We start from the raw sequence: 20,378 nt of genomic DNA, 5'->3' as shown, positions 1-20,378 counted from the left end.
ATATATATATTTCAAGTATATCCTAAGTTATGCAGTGTAGCACACATTTTTACCATCAAATTGTCTTTGGTGAAATTAATGAGATTTATGATTTATGGAAACTTACCATTTCAGAGACTAATTGCTCTTACAATGAGCTTAATAGAGATGGTTCAACTCCACATTTCAGGCCCTCGAGAGAATATATATATAACAGGAGGAGAGACAGGTACATGTAAGATACCCTGATAGAGGCTGAGAGAACAGCCAAATACATTCAGGAAGTCCATAGTTTGCTTATGAGAGCAGCTATGTAGAGCACAATTGCTGGACATAGTCCAGTTTCTTCCTCTCTCACTCCAAAAATATTCTGGTGTCATGTTAGCCCTAATGCATGCACCTGGTTTAACTTAACTTGGCTTCTTCACTCAATCTGGTGGCATGGTCAGAATCAATCCACCTGAGGCCTAGCACAATTATTAGACGTCTATGCACCACGAGATGTGGTATGGTAACCTTTCCATAACATTTTCAGGTGTCATGGACACATAACTAAATTTGGCCTTGATCCAGACCTATAGTGGTAAAAAGTGTTAGTAATGTCATAACTCTCAATTTTGTATTGTGTATGGATATGAGTATCCTCCAAAGGGGGACTCCAATATGCGGCTTATATATCAAGTTTAAACTTGTTTTGTATATGTTGAAGAACTTTCATTGTTTAATTTGAACATTTTTGGACAATGCTATGCTAAAGATTAATGAAAATCTAGCAGTTCCAGAGACAACCAGAATCCAGAGACAGCCAGAATCCAGACCAGAGTTCAATTCCCCTGATGACATCTCAACCCTCCTTTGAAGACAAGATTTTAAGGACTTTAAATGGACATTTTAGATTTTCCTTCTGTTACTATATACATCATCTGTAATATGTATTTTCCCTTTCCTATATGGTTATTAATATATTATTTGTTAGCATTGGTTATGATATTGTTATTTTTAAAAATTTATTTATTGTTTATTGTTCCATCAAGGAAACACCCCGTGTTTCTTGATGAAACAAAGGGGGGAATGTAAAGAATTAATTGTTATTTGAGGTTTTTATGCCTTGGAGCACACTGGCCTGGGGCTCCACAAACCACATGGTGTTCCACCCACTGGTTGTAGCTGTTGCCAGGGCCCTGGCACCTCATGTCATCACCACTCATGGACTACTACATGGGCCTGGCAAAATTATAATGATTGGAAGCCTAGTGAGGGCAGTCATGTGACTGTCAGAGTGGCCATCCCTTTGGCTGGGGCTGTGTGGGGTGTTTCTAGGTTTGGGGGAGGAGAATTGGGTATTCTAGGTGGAAGCTGGAAAGTGACAGGTGTTCTGCTACATATTTTCAGCTGATTCCTGGGAGGTGGTATTTTTTCAGGTATTGTAATTTCCCTTTTCCCCATTTTATTTCCTTTCCCTTGATCCTACTGATCCTGTTTGTGTTTTGTTTTTTTTTAAAGTTCATTCTTGTTAAAATAAATCTTGTTCTGTTTTGAGGGAAGCTGCCGGTCTCCTTCCTTGCCCCAATATTGTGGTGAGCCACTTAGCTAGCACTCCCCAATTAAAAATTGGTCCCCACGGTGCTCTACAAGTATTATTTCATTTGATCCTCACACACAACCCTGTGATGTGGTTGCTGTTATTATCTCTATTTTACTGTTGAGGAAAATGAAGCAAACAGAGGTTCAGTGACTTGCCCAGGGTCAGAGATAGTGTCTGAGGCAAGATTTTAATTCAGCTCTTCCTGACTCCAAACTAGCTTTCTGTCTAGCTGCATCTAGGAAATTCAATTGTCTCTTTCCAAAATAAATAAATTTCTAAGTTCATATTTATGCTAAGTTAAAAAAAATTTTTTTGCAGGTCAAGGAGGATTAAGTGACTTGCCCAAGGTCACACAGCTAGTAAGTGTTAAGTATCTGAAGCAGATTTGAACTCAGGTCCTCCTGAATCCAGGACTGGTGCTTTATCCACTGTGGTACCTAGCTGCCCTCTATGTTGTTTTAAAAAACAAATGTCTTGTGTATTTAAAACCTATATAAAATAATTTTATGACATATCATATGCCAAGACATTAAAGCATAACTATTAAAAACAAATACCATCATATTTATAGTTTATTGATTTCACAAAATATAGAAATACACCTAGAATGGCATGCAAATACAGAGGAAATCCCTGAACATTTAACTGAAGCTAGTCATGGGCCAGTGCTATTTACTGCCTTCATCCCAGTCTTCTCATTTTCCTCCCATAGTAAGCAAGGTAATTTAAATGTAATTAGTTACTTAGCAACAATATATGCTTCAAAAAGATTTGATTAACTTATTTCTGTTACAAAAATATAAGATCAATAAGGAAAATTAATAGGATTATAAATGATTCCAGCAAACTTAAAGGGAGTTTTGGAGGTTTGTGCCTTTAAGGCTCTTCCTGTGGGAGGAGTTTCCATTTTACTGTTGCATCCAGTTCTTCTTCATAATCTCCCAGCTCCTGATCCTTTGACAACTCTAGGAAGACCTGAAAATGGGCAGGAAGAGAGAGGTAAAAATGAATGGTAAATTGACTCCCATACTCCCAAATGAATGGCAAGAGAACATAAAGCATATTAAAGTTGCCTGGCAGTATAACATACCTGTTCCAAAGTTGACTGAGAGAGGCTGTATTCCTCCAGGTTGAAGGCACATTTAGCTGCATAAGAATAAATTTCATATTAGACTAAATCATATATATCCCACTTATTATTTAGAACACCATAGTATAACACAAATGGCAAATAGAAATCAATCAAGCATTCGGTGGCCAAAGCTTCAGGAGTCAAATAATTAGCCAGTAGCCGTGTCTCACATTTCCCAGGAAAGTGGAAACCTAGAGCTAAAAGAGACCTAAACTAAAGTTACTAAAGTAAAAGTACATACTCTAAACACCAAGGTTTTAAATCCTATTTTGAACTATGGATAGATTAATTCTGCAAATTAATCAGAAGTTCTACTGAGGAAGTAGGTATAACAGCCTCCTATTTTAATGACGTCTTGGTCCTAATCATTCCAGCCTAAAACACCAATGTTCCATGTTTCATTTGCATTAAGTTCATTCTATTACTTTTTTCATGAATTGGTACCTGGTTCATGGTCGCCTTTTATACTTATCCAGACAAACCTTTTGGCCACCTGACTTCTCAATTCTTTTGTGCTCTCATCTCTAATGACCATTTCCACCCCATTAAAGTGATATTTGCCATAGATATACCTTAGAATTAACCATCTCTCAGAATCATTCACCTCCAAGAACAAGATTTTTGAAACACTATTCTTCAATCACAGACTTTTAAAAAATTATCCTACTTTAAATGAATTATTTACATTAATCATAACTTTTGGTCTCTTTAACTATTCCCATTCCCCAATTCATCTCCTTTACTCTGGTTTTCTTCACTGAGACCAGACCTTGACCATCCCTACTTCTGCTCTCCATAGTTAACATATCACTCACTTCTCTAATGGAATCCTTTGCATCTCTTCCCTTCTGCTGTTCTCAGATGAGGACTCTTTACCCCCAAAGAATCTCTGTGAATTTCTGTGCTCTAGATGCAAAGTTAATGAAACTTCTTAGAGAAAACCCATATCAATAAGGCTTCAGCTCCCATGTCCCTAAGGAAACTACTCTCTCTAAGGTAGGCCTTCTTTTTTTTTTCTTTCATTTTTTTCAGGGAAATGAGGGTTAAGTGACTTGCCCAAGGTCACACAGCTAGTAAGTGTCAAGTGTCTGAGGCTGGATTTGAACTCAGGCCCTCCTGGATCCAGGGCCAGTGCTTTATCCACTACACCACATAGTTGCCCTTTTAAGGTAGACATTCTTAACCTGGGGTCCATGAACTTAGTTTTTTTTTTATTTTATAACTGTATTTTAATATAATTTATTTCCTTTTTAATTCTATACAATTAAAAATATTCTGAGACATTCATAGCCTTCACCATTATGAAAGAAAAAATTAACAACTACTGTTCTTGGGTGTCTAGTGATCTCCTAATTACTCTATACTGGGGCCCCTTTCATCCTTGAGCTTTCTGCATAATTTGACACTTGGCTCCTACTAGATACTGGATACTTTATTCAGAGGCTATTGAGATAGTACATTCTTCTGGTTCTCAGGCCTTTAATCAATCCTTTCTCTTCCTTGAAGCCTTAACTTCATCAACTTAATGCAGAAAATCCTCCTGACATCTGTTGTGACCCCATTCACTTCTTTCTGTCTTCTTTTTCCTTTGTCTCATTCACTCTAGTAGGAAAAAAAAATTACACTACTATTCAAATCAACCAATATTTACTAAGCACCTATGTGGGGATCAATTTTTAATTGGGGAGTGCTAGCTAAGCGGCTCACCACAATATTGGGGCAAGGAAGGAGACTGGCAGCCTCCCTCAAAACAGAACGAGATTTATTTTAACAAAAACAAACTAAAAAACAAAACAAAACACAAACAGGATCAGTAGGATCAAGTGAAAGAAAATAAAATGGGGAAAGGGAAATTATAATACCTGAAAAAATACCAGCACCCAGGAATCAGCTGAAAATACGCAGCAGAACGTCTGTCGCTTTCCAGCTTCCACCTAGAATGCCCAATTCTCCTCCCCCAAACCTAGAAACACCCCACACAGTCCCAGCCAATGGGATGGCCACTCTGACAGTCACATGACTGCCCTCACTAGGCTTCCAATCATTATAATTTTGTCAGGCCCATGTAGTAGTCCGTGAGTGGTGATGACTTGAGGTGCCAGAGCCCTGGCAATGGCTACAACCAGTGGGTGGAGCCCCAGGCCAGTGCACTCCGAGGCATAAAAACCTCAAATAACAATTAATTATTTACACCTACTATGTGCCAAGCACATAGTTAACTTCTGGAGACAACAAGAAAAACAAATACATTTCCTGCTCTTGAAGAGCTCAGTCTAATTAAGGAGATAATTTGCAAACAACTATGTACAAACAAGATTTGTACAGGATAAATTAGAGATAATCTCAAAAGATTACTAGAATTGGAGGGGGGAATCAGGAAAGGTTTCTTGTCAATACAGGGATTTTAGCTGAAACTTAAAGAAAGTCCATGGAGGGTGTGTGTGTGTGTGTGTGTGTGTGTGTGTGTGTGTGTGTGTGTGTGTGTAGGGGAGAGATGAAGAGAGCTCCAGAAATGGTGGACAAAACGCCCAATATAAAGAAAGTATCTTTTATAGGGAAATTGAAAATAGGACAGCATTATTGAAATGAACAGAATACATGCAGGCGAGTAAGATTTATGAAGACTGGAAAGGTACATAAAAACCTGGTAAAAAGGACTCAGAAAGCCAAAAAGAGGATTTTATATTTGATTGTGGGGTTAACAGGGAGTCACTGGAGTTTATCAAATAGGGGTGGGGTGTGTGTGTGTATGTATCTATATGACATGGTTAAGACTTATGCTTTAGGAAGACCATTGTGATAAATGAGAGAAGTATACCCTAGAGTTGCGAGAAACCTGAGGCATGCTATTATGCTATCATAATAGCAAAGGGGTGAAGAGATAAGAACTTCCACCCCTGTGGCTGCAGAGGAGAGAAGGGAGACATTTAGAAGACTGACAGTACCTTATATAGGTTTTCCCCTTTTCTCCTCACAACAACTCTGTGTAGTAAGTGCTTTTCCTATCTCTATTTTGCAGAGGAAGAAACAGGCTGAGAGATTTTAAGTGACTTGCCCAGATTGAGCAGTCTGTCCAACTTTGCCAGAATAGCTATTATATATGAAGTTCTCCAAGATCATGAGTTTTATTTCTGTCTTTCTTCTTGAACATTGTCTCCTGAGAATTACCCTTCTACCACTATTGGGTCTTTTCCCCAAAGAGATCACAAAAAAGGGAAAAGGATCCACATGTACAAAAATATTTATAGCTGCCCTTTTTGTGGTGGAAAGGAATTGGAAATTGAGGGGATGCCCATCAATTAGGGAATGGCTGAACATGTTGTGGTATATGAATGTAATGGAATACTATTGTGCTGTAAGAAACAATGAGCAAGTGGATTTCAGAGAAACCTGGAAGGGCTTATATGAACTGATGCTGAGTGAGATGAGCAGAACCAGGAGAACATTGTAGGCAGTATCAATAACATTGTGTGTTGATCAACTGTGATAGACTTGACTCTTCTCAGCAATACAATGGTCCAAGATAGTTCCAAAGGATTCATGATGGAAAATGCTCTCCAAATCCAGGAAAAAAAAAGAACTATGGAATCTAGATGCAGATTGAACCATACTATTTCTATTTTCTATTTTTTATTTTTTGAGGTTTTTCCTTTTTGCTCTGATTCTTCTTTCACAGCATGCCTAATGCAGAAATATGTGTAATGTGATTGTATATATATAATCTATATCAGATTGCTTGCTGTCTTAGGGAGTGGGGAGGTAGGGGAGAGGAGGGAGAAAAATTTGAAACTAGAAATCTTATAAAAACAAATGTTGAAAACAATCTCTACATGTGACTGGAAAATAATAAAATACTTAAAAAAAGAATTACTCTTCTTTCTTCAATAGTTCTTCCTGGGGCAGCTAGGTGGTGCAGTGGATAAAGCACCGGTCTTGAATTCAGGAGGACCTGAGTTCAAATCTGGCCTCAGACATTTGACACTTACTAGCTGTGTGACCCTGGGCGAGTCACTTAACCCTCACTGCCCTGCAAAATTAAAAAAAACTATTTCTCCCTATGCTATACTTGCTGCTCTCTATATCAGCTTTAGCAGATCTATTGATTTTTTTCTCACTCCCTCTCTTTTCGATTTAAAGCCCCTTTGATCATATTTGCAAGAACTGGGACAATAAATTTTTTATTAGCTTTTTTTTTGGGGGGGGTGAGGCAATTGGGGTTAAGTGACTTGCCCGGGATCACACAGGTAGTAAGTATCAATCAAGTGTCTGAGGCAGGATTTGAACTCAAGTCCTCCTGACTCCAAGGCCAGTGCTCTATCCACTGTGCCATCTAGCTGCCACTTTTTACTAGCTTTTCTGGTGTACTCTATCACTGGTCAAAAGTCCATCATTGCTAAACAGTAATAGAAGTATTCATAATAGTAGTTGTAGACATAGTAGTGGTTGTAGTGGTAGGTATAATCATAGTAGTGGTGGTGGTAGTAGTAGTAATAGTAGTAAAATAATAATAATAGCATTTCCATAGCACTTTAAAGTTTGAAAAATACTTTACAAATATCTCATTTTATCCTCATGACAACCCTATTAGGTAAGTGCTATTATTATCACCATTTTACAAATGAGGAAGTTGAGGCAGATGGGATAAATGACTTGCTTGGGAGAGGCAGGCCCTCCTCTGAGGGAGGATTTGAACTTAGGTATTTTTGATTCCAGGTCCAATGCTCTATGGCCTGTGCTCTAATCTGTAAGCAAACATAGGCTTGCTTTTCTGCCCTGAAACTATGAACAGAATCCCACTCCACTATGGCTGCAAGCTCTTGTGTCCTTGTGCTCCTCCTGTTCCTGGGACCACCATCCAGGACTGTGACCTGGATCCAAGTATGGGCAAAAGAGCAGAGTCCTGCCTCAGTGCTGGCACAGAGATCCCTGTAATCTCCTTCTGGTCAATTGTTCAACCCCCTTACCATCTGTGGGCTGAGTTCCAGAAACAGTTATTCAAAAATTTAATCTTGATGTTAAGAAAAACTTACTAAATCTTGAACTATCCAAAAATAAAGACTTTAGGGAAGTAGGGGGTTCTTCCTCATTGGAAGCTAGATGAACACTTGTAGTTATGTTGTAGAATGGATTTTTTAAGGTATTGGTTGGAATGTCTTGGCCACTGAGATACCTACTAACTCTGAAATTTCATGATTGTGGGGAGACAAGCACATGCCTAGGACATAACACAGGCATGTGGAGGGAGATCTAGGGATAGGAAAGGCAAAAATGGCCCAAAGGAATAATTTTATTATCAATTCTTATAAATGTAAATAGAATTTATTGCCAGAAAATTCTTTTCTTCTGTGGGATACAGGTGCTATCTGTGATAAATTTAGTTATATATTACAGTAAGAAGTGGCACAAAGCTTCTGTTAACACACAGGAAATTAAATACTTAAGCTTTATTTAGGGCAAATGAAAACTTTTTCTAGTCACAGAGGTCTTGCTGGAATACACCACTTTATAGAGAGTGTTGTTCATCTTAAACTTATAAACATATTCATGGAGCTAACTAAAATCATGGTTTATATTCCAACCTAAAATTCTGCAACTCATTGTCACAATGTTCTAGAATTTATCAACTACAAAAAGGATATTTCTTTTATAATGTAATTTCCCAGTTGTTTATTATTTTATTTTGTCACAATGCCTGCAATCTTGATTTATTTCTAGCTCTGACACTTTCTACTATGTGAGCTGAGGGACTTAAAAAATTTTTTTTGTTACTATGACCTTGACAAACACAAATCTGAACTTTTCCTCCACCCAAAGGAAACATGAAAATTGGACTGCAAATGAAAACATGAATCTCTGTCACAATCTGTACAGCATGTTTAAAAAGTATTTTCAGGTCCTTTGAACATTAATATATCAGAGAACAGGCACATCAATACCTAGTTAGTGGATCTAAGAAGTAGACCAACCATTCTAGAGAATAATTTGGAGTTGTATCCCAAAGTCATGAAATGGCATATACCTTTTGTCCCAGTAATACCAATACTGAGTACATACCCCAAAGCAATCAAATAAAGAGTAAAAATTCCATATTCACAAAACATTTAAGATAGCAATTTTTGTTATAGCACATAGTTGGAAGCAAACTGGGCATACATTAATTGGAAAAGGGCTGGACAAATTATTATATATGAATGTAATGGAGTATTATTTTATCAAAAGAAATTAGGAAAGGGAGGGATTTAGAGAAACGTAGGAGGACTTATATAAGCTGATAAAGTATAGCAAGCAGAACCAAGAGAATAATTTATATAGTGATTACAACATTGTAAAGGAAAACAACTATGAAAAGACAAGATTTATGATAATCAACACAACAACCAACTATAAATCTAGAAGACTGAGAATGAGTCATGTTTTCTATTTCTAGTCAGAGAGGGGATGAACTATAAGTCATAATTGGACATATTTTCAGCAGAGCCAATGGATTCATTTTATATGACTACCTACTTGTTACAAGGGTGAACTTTTATTTTAGGAGTTAGTGATGAGAGTTAGGGAGAGAAGTGATAGGGGAGTGATAACAATACTAAGAAAAAGAAAGAGAAAGGAAGGAAGAAGGAAAGATGGAAAGATGGAAAGAAAGGAAGGAAAGAAGGAAGGAAGGAAGAAAGGAGGGAAGGAGGGAGATAGGAAGGAGGAAGGGAGGGAGAGAAGGAAAAAAGAGTATTGAAAGATTATTACAAAATAAACAGGTGAGCAGAAAGTTCAAAAGGGAGCACCCACAAGGGGGTGAAATTTAGTGTGGAACTACAACATTAAATTTCAAATATACAAAAATGTATATTCATTTTTGGGGAAAAACTTTAAAAGGTTTTGTGAATTTTGAGTTATTATTGTTATAACACACTATTATTATTTTAGTTTGGGCAAACATTTGCTATGGAGAATGTCAATTTCAAAGTTGCCTTTGAGATCTTACCTGCCTCCAATTTAGAAAAGGCTTGAGACAGAGGTTGAACATCTTCCATAGGCAATTTATAAACCATCAAAGAGGAATACCTTAGATGAGGGAAAAGAAAATTTTGTGCCTTAATTTAAAAGTTGCAAATTAACATTTTCTTTCAAATAAACAACACTACTGGAAATAATTTTCCATTCTCAGTTAAAAAAATGTTGGTCTTATATACTGTGGTTGTTCACTTGTGTCTGACTCTTTGTGACCCCATTTGTTTGGTTTTTTTCCATAAAGATACCAGCATGGTTTGCCATTTCCTTCTCCAGCTCATTTTACAGATGAGGAAACTGAGGCCCAGGATCACACAGCTAATAAGTGTCTGAAGCACAACTTTCTTAAAAGAACACAAATATAACAATTCCAATTAAGTTCTGACAAGCCTTTTTTTTTTTTACTATAATAGTAAGTGGCAAAATAGTTGTCGTAGAAATAATGCTGTAGTCAAAAAAATAAGTAGGACCACAAACCCTCAAAGAATCACTATAAAAAAACTTGAGATGTTGATTTGGGGGCAGGAGGCAGGGTATAACAAGAGATTGACCAATGAAACTTCAGACCTGCTACATGTGCATTTGATGAGTTGGCTTCTGAAAATGCCTGATGATATGTAATGAAGTGGCCCAATTCCCCATTTTGAAGTATTATCTGATATGAATATTTCTGGTCAAGAAACTACATGTTAAAGAAATGGACTTTTGACTGGCTTCTGAGCCAGAACTGGATATGCTTTCAAAAGGTACCAACTGGCTAAAACAAGGCCCTTCTCTCTCTTCTTTGTTTTTGTCTTCCTGTCTCTGTCTCTGTCTCTGTCTCTGTCTCTGTCTCTGTGTCTTTGTCTTTGCCTCTGTCTTTCTCTGTCTCTCTGTCTCCATCTCTCTCCTTCTCTCTATGTCTCTTTGTCTCTCTCTGTCTCTCTTTCTCTCTCCTGCAATCATAAGAGTGAAAAAGCAAGGACAAGTCTAAGCCTCCTGATGAAGAGAGAGAGAGCTTGTTAGTATCACTGGCCCATTCTACCTACTCAAGTCTACATGAAACCATGAGTACATGATTCTACTGTTCTATCTCTAATGTTTCTATTCTTTCCCACCTTAGGTGAAGGAATATTAGAAATAGAATGGACTGAGCTGAGACCCTATGATCTTTGAAAAATTGGAAGAGTCACCAGAGGTCTGGTGATAGGAAGCTGAGCCTAGAAAGGAACTAGGTTCTCTGTGCCCTAGCTGATCTAATAGTAGATCAAAGGCAGCTACAGGGATGCATCTCTTCTATGCCACATTTGGAAGTGAGCTTGGTGAGGCCAAATGCTTTCTAGTAAAAAAAATCCTTTAAATATGAGTCCATTCTCCCCAGGGATTAAAGATTGAAAAGAAAGGATGCACCTAGGTGATGGAGGGAAATGCCTGTTCTTCTGTTCTTGACATACATTTATATAGTATGTAAAAGTGAATTGATATTAATTGGTTAAATGATGCTGAGATACTAATCCTTGGCAATTGATATTAAGGAAGTATACAGCAGAATGGAAGTTTGAGCCAATGACATTAGAAAGACAGCCCAAACCACTTTGGGTTACTCCCTAGAACCTTGAGGTGGAGATACAGTGTTGCTCAGAGATCTGACATCAGTGAAAGTGAGAATTGAAACACAGACACCAAAGTTTACATGGACTACATTTGTTTATTTTTAATCCATGCTCAGTCTTTAGTTGTTAGGTTAGTAATTTAAAATGGATAATTCAGGTAGCAAAGTTGTCTGTTAGTTTATTTAAAATTTTGTTTTATTTGACCATTTCAACTTTTCCTCTCTGTCAATCAATATGCATTTATATGCCTGCTATAAGCCAAGTACTGTGTTAAGTACTAGAGATATAAAAAAGAGTCAAAAGACAGTCATTGCCCTCAAGGAGCTTACAATCTAGATTCCTTCCTTCATGTGATCAATAAAGCATTTATTAAGTAACTTACTATGTGAAAGACACTAAGAGCTGAGAACATAGATACAAAACTGAGATAGAATTTCCCTCAAGGAACTTCTATTCTACTTCTCCATGTTAAGAAGCCACTAATGGCATGGTTTGCTTAGTAGCTAGTCTTCTTAAAGGGAAGACTTACCTGTAACTTTTGCCCTCAGTAGTCCCATAATCACCTCCTAGAAATAGTATTTTATTCTGTTCTTCATTCTCAGGGGAACTAAACATTTCCTCAGTAATCAAACTGCACTAAAATGCATAGTAAAGCAAGAAAATCTAAGGCCATACTAAAGCTAACTTTTGCCACCATAGGAAAAGTCTTTCTTACCTTTCTTGCCGAGCTGCTCTTGGAAAAAGCTTCAGAATCTCATCATGTAGGGGATTTATTTGCCCAGGTTCTTTCACTTTTATTTCTAGTAAATAATTCTTGCCAAATTTGCTTTTCAGATGTTGGATAGAACCAATACATCTAGGATGCAAAAATCGGGTTATAAATGAGAGAGAAGTTGAAAATAATGTATTTGCTACTTAATCCATTGCTATAGATTGCTATTATTTGTCTTTGAATGGTGAAGGTTGAGGGGGAGGGGAGAGAGGAAAGAAGGCTTCATTATTAAACCAGGGCAGGAGATTTGGCAGCTCATGAGACTGAGTAGGGTGTCAGAAGACCCCTCCTCCACAAGAAATGTTCTTTCTCCTGCCGTGTTGTCTTTGCTCATGAGGTTGTAATAGGACTTTCACCCACCGTAGTTGTCCTGACACCATGATGGCCACTCGGTCACACACAGCCTCAGCCTCTGCCATATAATGTGTAGTCAGAATAGCACCACTTTCCTTCTTCTTAAAGATTGTTCGAATAGTCTGCCTGTAGTGAAGCCAAGAAAATGCTTATAATTTCTGGAAACACATTAATATTTCTGTAAAATTTGGCAAAAGAGAACTGTATCTGTCTGAGGAATTCAGAACAGAGAAAAGGGAATATAATTCTGTAAAGGAAGATGGCAGGGTAAGAAGAAACCAAGCAAATTATGTTCCCCATGCAAGAATTGAAGGAAAGAAAAACAATGAGAGAGATTCTGAGATCAGGCAGAAGTTAGGATTTAAAGAGAAGAGCATTAAATTAATCAATAAATAAAAATTTAAAATAAATTTATAAGAATGTAATACAATAAAATCCTTGAAGGATTTATAGGAACTTTAGGGGGGTTATTTAACCTCAAAAGAAAACTTGGTAGGAAATGAAAAGGAAACTTTTGGTGCTTAATATTGTTTATTCTAGAGCTGGTCACTTGGAGTCAATGAGAAAAGAGAATGTTTGTCTTTATTATAATAAGACCAACTAGGGGATTAAAATCCAATCAGATCAGGGGCAGCTAGGTGGCACAGTGGATAAAACACCAGCCCTGGATTCAGGAGGACTTGAGTTCAAATCCAGCCTCAGACACTTGACTCTCACTAGCTGTGTGACCCTGGACAAGTCACTTAACCCTCATTGCCCCCCCCCACCCCCAAATCCAATCAGATCTCTTGCTGTTAGTGCTGAAACTTATTATTCTTCTCACCATATTTGCTGCTGACCTTCTGGGTCCATTCCAGTGGATGGTTCATCTAGAAGTACTATGGCAGGATTTCCCAGAATACTCAGTGCAAAACACAACTGAAATGAAGACAGTCACTGTTTGTGATTAGCCTTATGACTGTGATGCTTAGAAGAACATCAAACATAATACATACCTTTTGTTTTATGCCTGTTGGCAATTTCTTGACTGGAAATTTCATGTACTCCTGAAGCTTGAGAGCATCTGCTAATCTGAAAGAAAATACACTGAATGTATTATTTAGTTCCCTGCCCTTCGTGGACATTGGGAGAAGGTGACCACCAATGAGAGTAACTAGAATTGCTCATCATTATCATTCTGAAAATTCCAGTTCTGGATATCAGAAAATAGGTTCATTTAAGCACAAGAGAAAGTTCTGGTGCCACCTATAAACCTTGCAGTACAGGCCAAATTTGGCCAAACTACCGGCTTTTGTATAGCCCTTTAGCTAAGGATGGTTTCGATATTTTTAAACAAAGTTTTATTGTATTTAAAAATTCAAAAACCATTCTTAACTCAAGGACAAACAGGCCAGATTTGGCCCTCAGACTATCCTCTGTGATAGATTTTTGTATTTGAAATTTACTTCTTATATGGTTCCCAATTATTTCATTTCAATTTGCTTTGGTTGCCAATTTCATATGTCCAGATTTATTTCTTATTAGGTTGTATGTTCTAATGATAACTGAATTGAGGCACAGAAAGGTAGATATTAGCCAAAGGCTAATAATAACTGGCTCTCTGTGGGGGGCAAATATACTGCCTGACAAACTCTGCATCATTAACATTTTTCCATCACTCTCTTAAGTCTATACAATCAAAATAAAACAATAAACTAAGACTTGGTTTGTAGCATTTTCTGATGTCTGAGATATAAGCACTCACACTGAAAATTTAACAATCATCTTCATAGCTGGCTCCAGTATACTTTTGGTTCTATCCCAGCTCCAGCATTGATTATCCATGATTTGGAGGGAATATCATTACAAATCTCTATGCCTCATTGTATGTAAAAGGATAATCACATTTTTATGACTACTCTGAGAGAGAACTGGCATGGGTTCTCTCTGTTCCATACCGTGAAATTGTAACTGTGGCATTTTCTTTATCCATCCCTTTCACAGCAGCATACACTTCCAGGTGTTCTCTCATTGTGATGTTTTGCCACAGAGAGTTTTCCTGAGCACAGTAGCCAAGGATGTCCTCTTCTTGTTGACTCGTGGGGGTATTGCTCCTTTTCAACACCACCTACACAACAGAGCCCATTTTCAGATCATCTATATAAAATATATAAACACATTTCAACAATATATTCCATATGATCTACATATGGATAGAGTAAAGAATAAATCTCAAATAATTTAGCTATGATGAGAGAATGAGAGAATAATTGCATGAATACTAGTGTATGAAAAGGCAGAAAAAGTACCTACAGGAAAATACCTCTTCTCATAGTGTCTCTCACTTCACCATGATGGACATGCCTCAAGGGAAGGGAAGAGGAGGAGAGGGGAGGGGAGAGAAAGAGCATTTATATAGAACCTACTATGCGCCAGATGCTGTACTAAGCACTTTTAAAAAACAAATACTATCTCATTTGATCTGCTACTTAGCCGCCGCCTTCTTCTTCTTCTTCTTCTTCTTCTTCTTCTTCTTCTTCTTCTTCTTCTTCTTCTTCTTCTTCTTTCTTCTTTCTTCTTTCTTCTTTCTTCTTTCTTCTTTCTTCTTTCTTCTTCTTTCTTCTTCTTCAGCAATGAGGGTTAAGTGACTTGCTCAGGGTCACACAGCTAGTAAGTGTCAAGTGTCTGAGGTCAGATTTGAACTCAGGTTCTTCTGAATCCAGGGCTGGTGGTTTATCCACTGCATCATCTAGCTTCCCCTTAGCCACCTTCCTGAAGCTCAGACCTCAATGAGTCTATCATTTAGTGACTGAATTCCTGGTTTTCAATCTCATCATCTCTGGCCCTAGATACCACAACTTTCTCTGCCTTGTTTCCAAAGAGTTAGAATCTGACCTTCTTAACACTATTAACATCCTTGGAGAAGCCCCCCTCCCCATCTATCCCCAAAATCACCTGTATGCTCGGCTTCTGCAGGGATTATTATTCTCAATCCTGCACATTCACTGGACAGACCTTCCTTCACAGTACTCATATCCTTTCTTCCTGCCCTTTCTCCTCTCTGGCTTGCTTAACCACCAACTGGGGCCTTGTTCTGATAATTAGTGGCATATGTCCAGAACACAGGCCACTGTTATAATACATGCTTTTGTAAAAAGTTGGTGATAAAGGTTCTTCCTCTCCTTCATAACTCATCAATATCAACACCAAACAGTTGATGAGCCCACCATCTGTAAAAGTTGACTATGATAGGAAATGGGTTTATAAAGAGGCATAAAGTACTGTCTCTGTTCTTGAAGCACACACAACAGAATTAGGAAAGTAAAACAAAAAGATAAATCACATTACAAAGTAGTACATACTAAGTGCCAAATGAGTGGAATGAACCATGAATACTATATTGGTCTGAATATAAGCCACACTTGTCACCCTTATCTGGATCATATAAAACCTAAGTGTGGGCTATAATTGGTATTCATCTTCCTGAGTTCAAATCTGGCCTCAGATACTTACTTGCTGTGTGACCCTGGGCAAGTGACTTAACCCTGTTTGCCTCAGTTTTCTCATCCATCAAATGAGCTAGAGAAGGAAATGGCAAATCACTCTAGTATCTTTGCCAAGAAAATCTCAAATAGAGTCACAAAGTGTCAAATGTGACTAAAAAATGACTGAATGACAACAGTAACAAATGCATATGTAGGCACATACATTTATGTATAATATACATATATGTATGTATATTACTAGAAAAAGCACTGATTTATATATTATGTAACTTTATACATGTGTGTATGGTATTGTCAAGGAAGTATGGATATTAAAGTTTAGAATGTGTGGGTCAGGGGCAGCTAGGTGGTGCAGTGGATAAAGCACCGGCCCTGGATTCAGGAGTACCTGAGTTCAAATCTGGCCTCAGACACTTGACACTTACTAGATGTGTGACCCTGGGCAAGTCACTTAACCCCCACTGCCTTGCAAAAAAAAGAAAAAAAGAATGTGTGGGTCAGGAAAGAGATCATCCAGTGATTCTATCCCAACTCTCCAAAATAATTCCACTGTCCTTGTGGCCAGTGGGTTCTGAATGTTTTTACAATCTAGCTTCTAGCATTCTAATGGGTGGTGGAGGCAGTTGATATCACAAGAGAGAAGCATCTCAGGAACAAGTGTGATGGCAGTGAGGTGACTATGTGGGGATTAGAGTGGCCCATGCAGGAGCAGCTGCCACAACCAGGAGCAGTGCTGGGGACGTGGAGAGAAGCTCTAGAGTATGTAAAACCAGCCAGGAACTCCACAGCCTCAGAGTATAGAAGTGGAACCATGTGGATAAATCAAGCAGGGGGCAGATACAACAGGAAGGAACCTGTGTGGCTGAAACTATCCTTGTTCTACACACTGAAGCCATAATTCTTGCAATTTTCCTTCTCCAATTTCCCTTCTCCCAACCCCTGGGGAGAGCATATGTCTATTTCCCAAATATTCATTGCATAGGATTAAGTTTGTCTTTCCCTTTATCTTGTCTTTTAAGTATGAAAAATGTGGTTAATTACTGTAGTAATGATCCATATGTATCCTTGCTCAAACACAGCAGAGAGAGTTTGTGAGGGAGTCCCCAAGAGTCAGATTTACAACTGTTGTATTTTATTGGAGTAAATTTTCTCTGGCTGGGTACTTGAGCTATATAAATAAAATAATTCATTTTCACAACTTCCTCCAACAGGCAGAGAAACTTGGATCTAGATCTTTCTAGGCAAATGAATGAACAATTTGGTTGAGGGAAGCTATGATTAGCCAAACAGAATTGGAAGGCATTGTACTACCTCAACCACTTCCTTTAATAATATTTCCTGTAGCTCAGTTTGAAAGGAAAACAATTCTTCCAAAAGAGAAGTAATACCACTCATACAGTTATCTGTAGGGGCAAGTTAAATTACAGCTCTGCTTATCCAGAAAAATATAGCGTCATTCAATTCTGTATGTGTGTGTGTGTGTGTGTGTTTGAGATAGAGAAGCTATAGAATAACAAAGATACATCCTTGTCTTTGTCAAAATGATTCTCTTCCTTCAACGGTTAGGCTAGATTTATGAATATCTTCAGTTCTCTGACTCCTCAAGCTCAGAGTTCTCCTTCCTTATTTTTTCTGTAGTATTTGTCTGTATTTCTCCTGTAACCCCAACATATTTGATCTTGGGTTAGTCTTGTCTTTATATGCCTTGTACCCTGTTTTTGAGAACAAGGACTTTCTCTTTTTCTTCTTTATTGCTCTAAAAGATAGCACATTGTCTTGTTATCGAGTAGGGGATTAATAAATGTTTATTGAATTGCACAGTGATCTCATATGCTCTTCTGGCTATAACTATCACCTCTATCTCTATTTCTAACACTGATTTCAGTTGAAATGTAAGCTGATTGCCTGATTGATACTCACACTTGGATATACTATTATCACCTCATTTTCCATCTATCTAAAATCCAATTAATTAATCTTATATTTAAAGTCAATTCTCCTTTATTACTTTGTCATTTCTATCAGTGATATCATCATTTCTCTCAAGTACACACAATCAAGATCTTGGAGTCAATCTTTATTCTTTCTACTCTCTCACTATCCCCCCCCCCCACCCATCTCTATCTATATTTGGTCAGTCACTGATCATTTTGATTCCTTCGTTGTAACTTCTACAGAGCCCATTCCTTTTTTTCCATTTCTAGTGGCCAGTCCTGATGCTTATCACCTCAAGCTTTAACTATAACAGTAGCTTATCAGTTGATTTCCCTGCCTACCACATCTTCCTCCTTCTAATCAAATCTATACACTGCCAAATAATATTTCTAAAATGTTATTTTGCATTCCCCTCTCTATGGACAAAACTCATCAATGATCTACTATCATCTACTAAATGAAATCTAAGGGTCTTAGTCTGGCATTCAAGGCCCTCTTCAATCTGGTCCTTGTCCATTCTACAATATCTTTCCCTACTTTCTACTCAAACACTTTCTTTTAAATAGATTAATCTAATACTCTACTTCCACAAGGCTCCCACTTTAAACATATTTTCTCCCTCCTTATTCCTTCCTATTTTTCTAAGTCTTACCCAAATCTCTAGTCTTCTAAAGTAGAAAAGAATTTTTAAGCAGAAAGGAATTAGCAGAACATTTTAAACAACATGAGAATAAAACAAGCAAAATATGCAAAACATATGGCATGTTGGGAAATAGATTGATTTTATTGCAATGAAAAGTTTGGGTCACAGGAGAAAAGTATAAGGTTACAATAAACAAAGGCCAGCTAGGTGGTACAGTGGATAGAGTGCCAAGCCTAGAGTGAGGAAGACTCATCTTTATGAGTTTAAATCTGTCAAAATTTGATTTCCTAGCACACTTACTAGCTATATGACTCTTAGCAAGTCACTTACTAGCTATGTAACCCTAGGCAAATCACTTAGTCCTGTTTCCCTCCATTTCCTCATCCACAAAACTTCATACAAGTCTTCCTAGGTTTTTTTCTGAAAACATCCTTTTCACCATATCTAACAGCACAATATAATCCATTGAATTCACATACCATTATTTGTTTACCCATTCCCTAATCAATGGGCACCTCTCAGTTTACAATTCTTTGTCATCACAAAAAGATATATATATATATATTTTCTACATATGATTTCCTTTCCTCTTTCTTTGACCTCTTTGGGGTAGCACTACCATTGGGTGAAAGAGAATGCAGAGTTTAATACCTTTTGGGGCACAGTTTCAAACTGTTTTTGTGAACGATGGGAGTAGTTCACGGCTCTACCAAAAAAACTATTTTCCCATATCTCATACAATATTTTTCTTTTTTCTGGTCAACTTAGCCAATCTGGTGGCTGTCCGATGGTACCCTAGAGATTTTTTTTTTGTTTTTTTTTGTTTTTTTGGTGAGGCAATTGGGGTTAAGTGACTTGCCCAGGGTCACACAGCTAGTAAGTGTTAAGTGTCATGTCGGATTTGAACTCAGGTTCTCCTGAATCCAGGGCCAGTGCTCTATCCACTGTGCCACCTAGCTGTCCCAGAGATTTTTTAAAAATTTTGTATTTTTCTATTTGTAGTTTAGAGCATTTTTTAAATGACTATTGATAGCTTGGATTTCTTCCTATGAAAACTTCCTTTTCACATTCTTTGGCCATTTATCAATTAAGGAATGCCTTTTTATTCCTGTAAATTGGACACCATTTAAATTGTTCCCTATATATATTTAGAAATAAGACCTTTATCAGAGAAACTTCCTGCAAAGATTTTCCTGTTTCCTGCTTTTCTTCTTATTTTAGCTACATTGATTTTGTTTGTGCAAACTCTTTAATTTTATATAATCAAAATTATCTATTTTACCTGCTGTGTACCGCTAAATTTCTTCTTTGGTAATGAATATTTTTCCTATATATTAATCTAACAGATAATTTCTTCCATGCTCTACCAATTTGCTTATGATATTACTCATGTCTACATCATGCACCCATTTTGAACTTATCTTGGTATAATGTGTTGATTTATGCTTACTTTATGCCAGTCTACTTTCCAGCTTTCCCCCCTAGATCAGGAGTTATTAACCTGGAGTTCATAGACACCCCCTCCTCCCAAGGAGTCCATGAAGAAATTTCAGGGTATCTGTGAATCTGGATACAAAAAAAAATTTTCACTAGCTTTTAACTGAAATTTAACATTTTCTTTAGCACATCCTTCTTATAGTTGAAGGATCATAGTAGTATTATATTTCACCAGAATGCCAAAGAGATTCCTGACAAGAAGTCTTGGTTTGAGTAACTCCATTTAAAAACTATCCATTTCGTGAGGATTTAAGTGAGGAAACATGTAATCCAATTTCCCTTCCCCTTTCCCAGTTACATAATTATAATATACACCATCTCATGTCCAAGAAGATTGTGTCCAGCTGTTGAAACTAGCCTAATCTAAGTGACCCTTAAGCAACATTTATGTTCACAACT

At 37.4% G+C, this 20,378-nt stretch overlaps 1 protein-coding gene across 3 annotated transcripts in view; it reads right to left on the bottom strand.

Annotated features, from left to right (window-relative positions):
- Window positions 1-2,118: 2,118 nt before the first annotated feature.
- Window positions 2,119-20,378, bottom strand: part of LOC122726418 (ATP-binding cassette sub-family A member 9-like) — a 126,184-nt gene continuing 107,924 nt past the window's right edge. For all 3 annotated transcript variants that reach the window (XM_043964109.1, XM_043964110.1, XM_043964111.1), the window contains 8 exons: window positions 14,357-14,526; window positions 13,415-13,490; window positions 13,243-13,337; window positions 12,426-12,545; window positions 12,009-12,149; window positions 9,676-9,755; window positions 2,655-2,710; window positions 2,119-2,539 (listed from right to left, as the gene is read on the bottom strand). In XM_043964109.1, the coding sequence (XP_043820044.1) occupies window positions 2,441-2,539; window positions 2,655-2,710; window positions 9,676-9,755; window positions 12,009-12,149; window positions 12,426-12,545; window positions 13,243-13,337; window positions 13,415-13,490; window positions 14,357-14,526 (837 nt within the window). In that variant the 3' untranslated portion in view covers window positions 2,119-2,440. The remainder of the gene's footprint in view (window positions 2,540-2,654; window positions 2,711-9,675; window positions 9,756-12,008; window positions 12,150-12,425; window positions 12,546-13,242; window positions 13,338-13,414; window positions 13,491-14,356; window positions 14,527-20,378) is intronic.

This window comes from Dromiciops gliroides, chromosome 4 (assembly GCF_019393635.1).
Source record: "Dromiciops gliroides isolate mDroGli1 chromosome 4, mDroGli1.pri, whole genome shotgun sequence".
NCBI lineage: Eukaryota > Metazoa > Chordata > Mammalia > Microbiotheria > Microbiotheriidae > Dromiciops > Dromiciops gliroides.
This window is presented reverse-complemented; position numbering and strand designations above follow the sequence as displayed.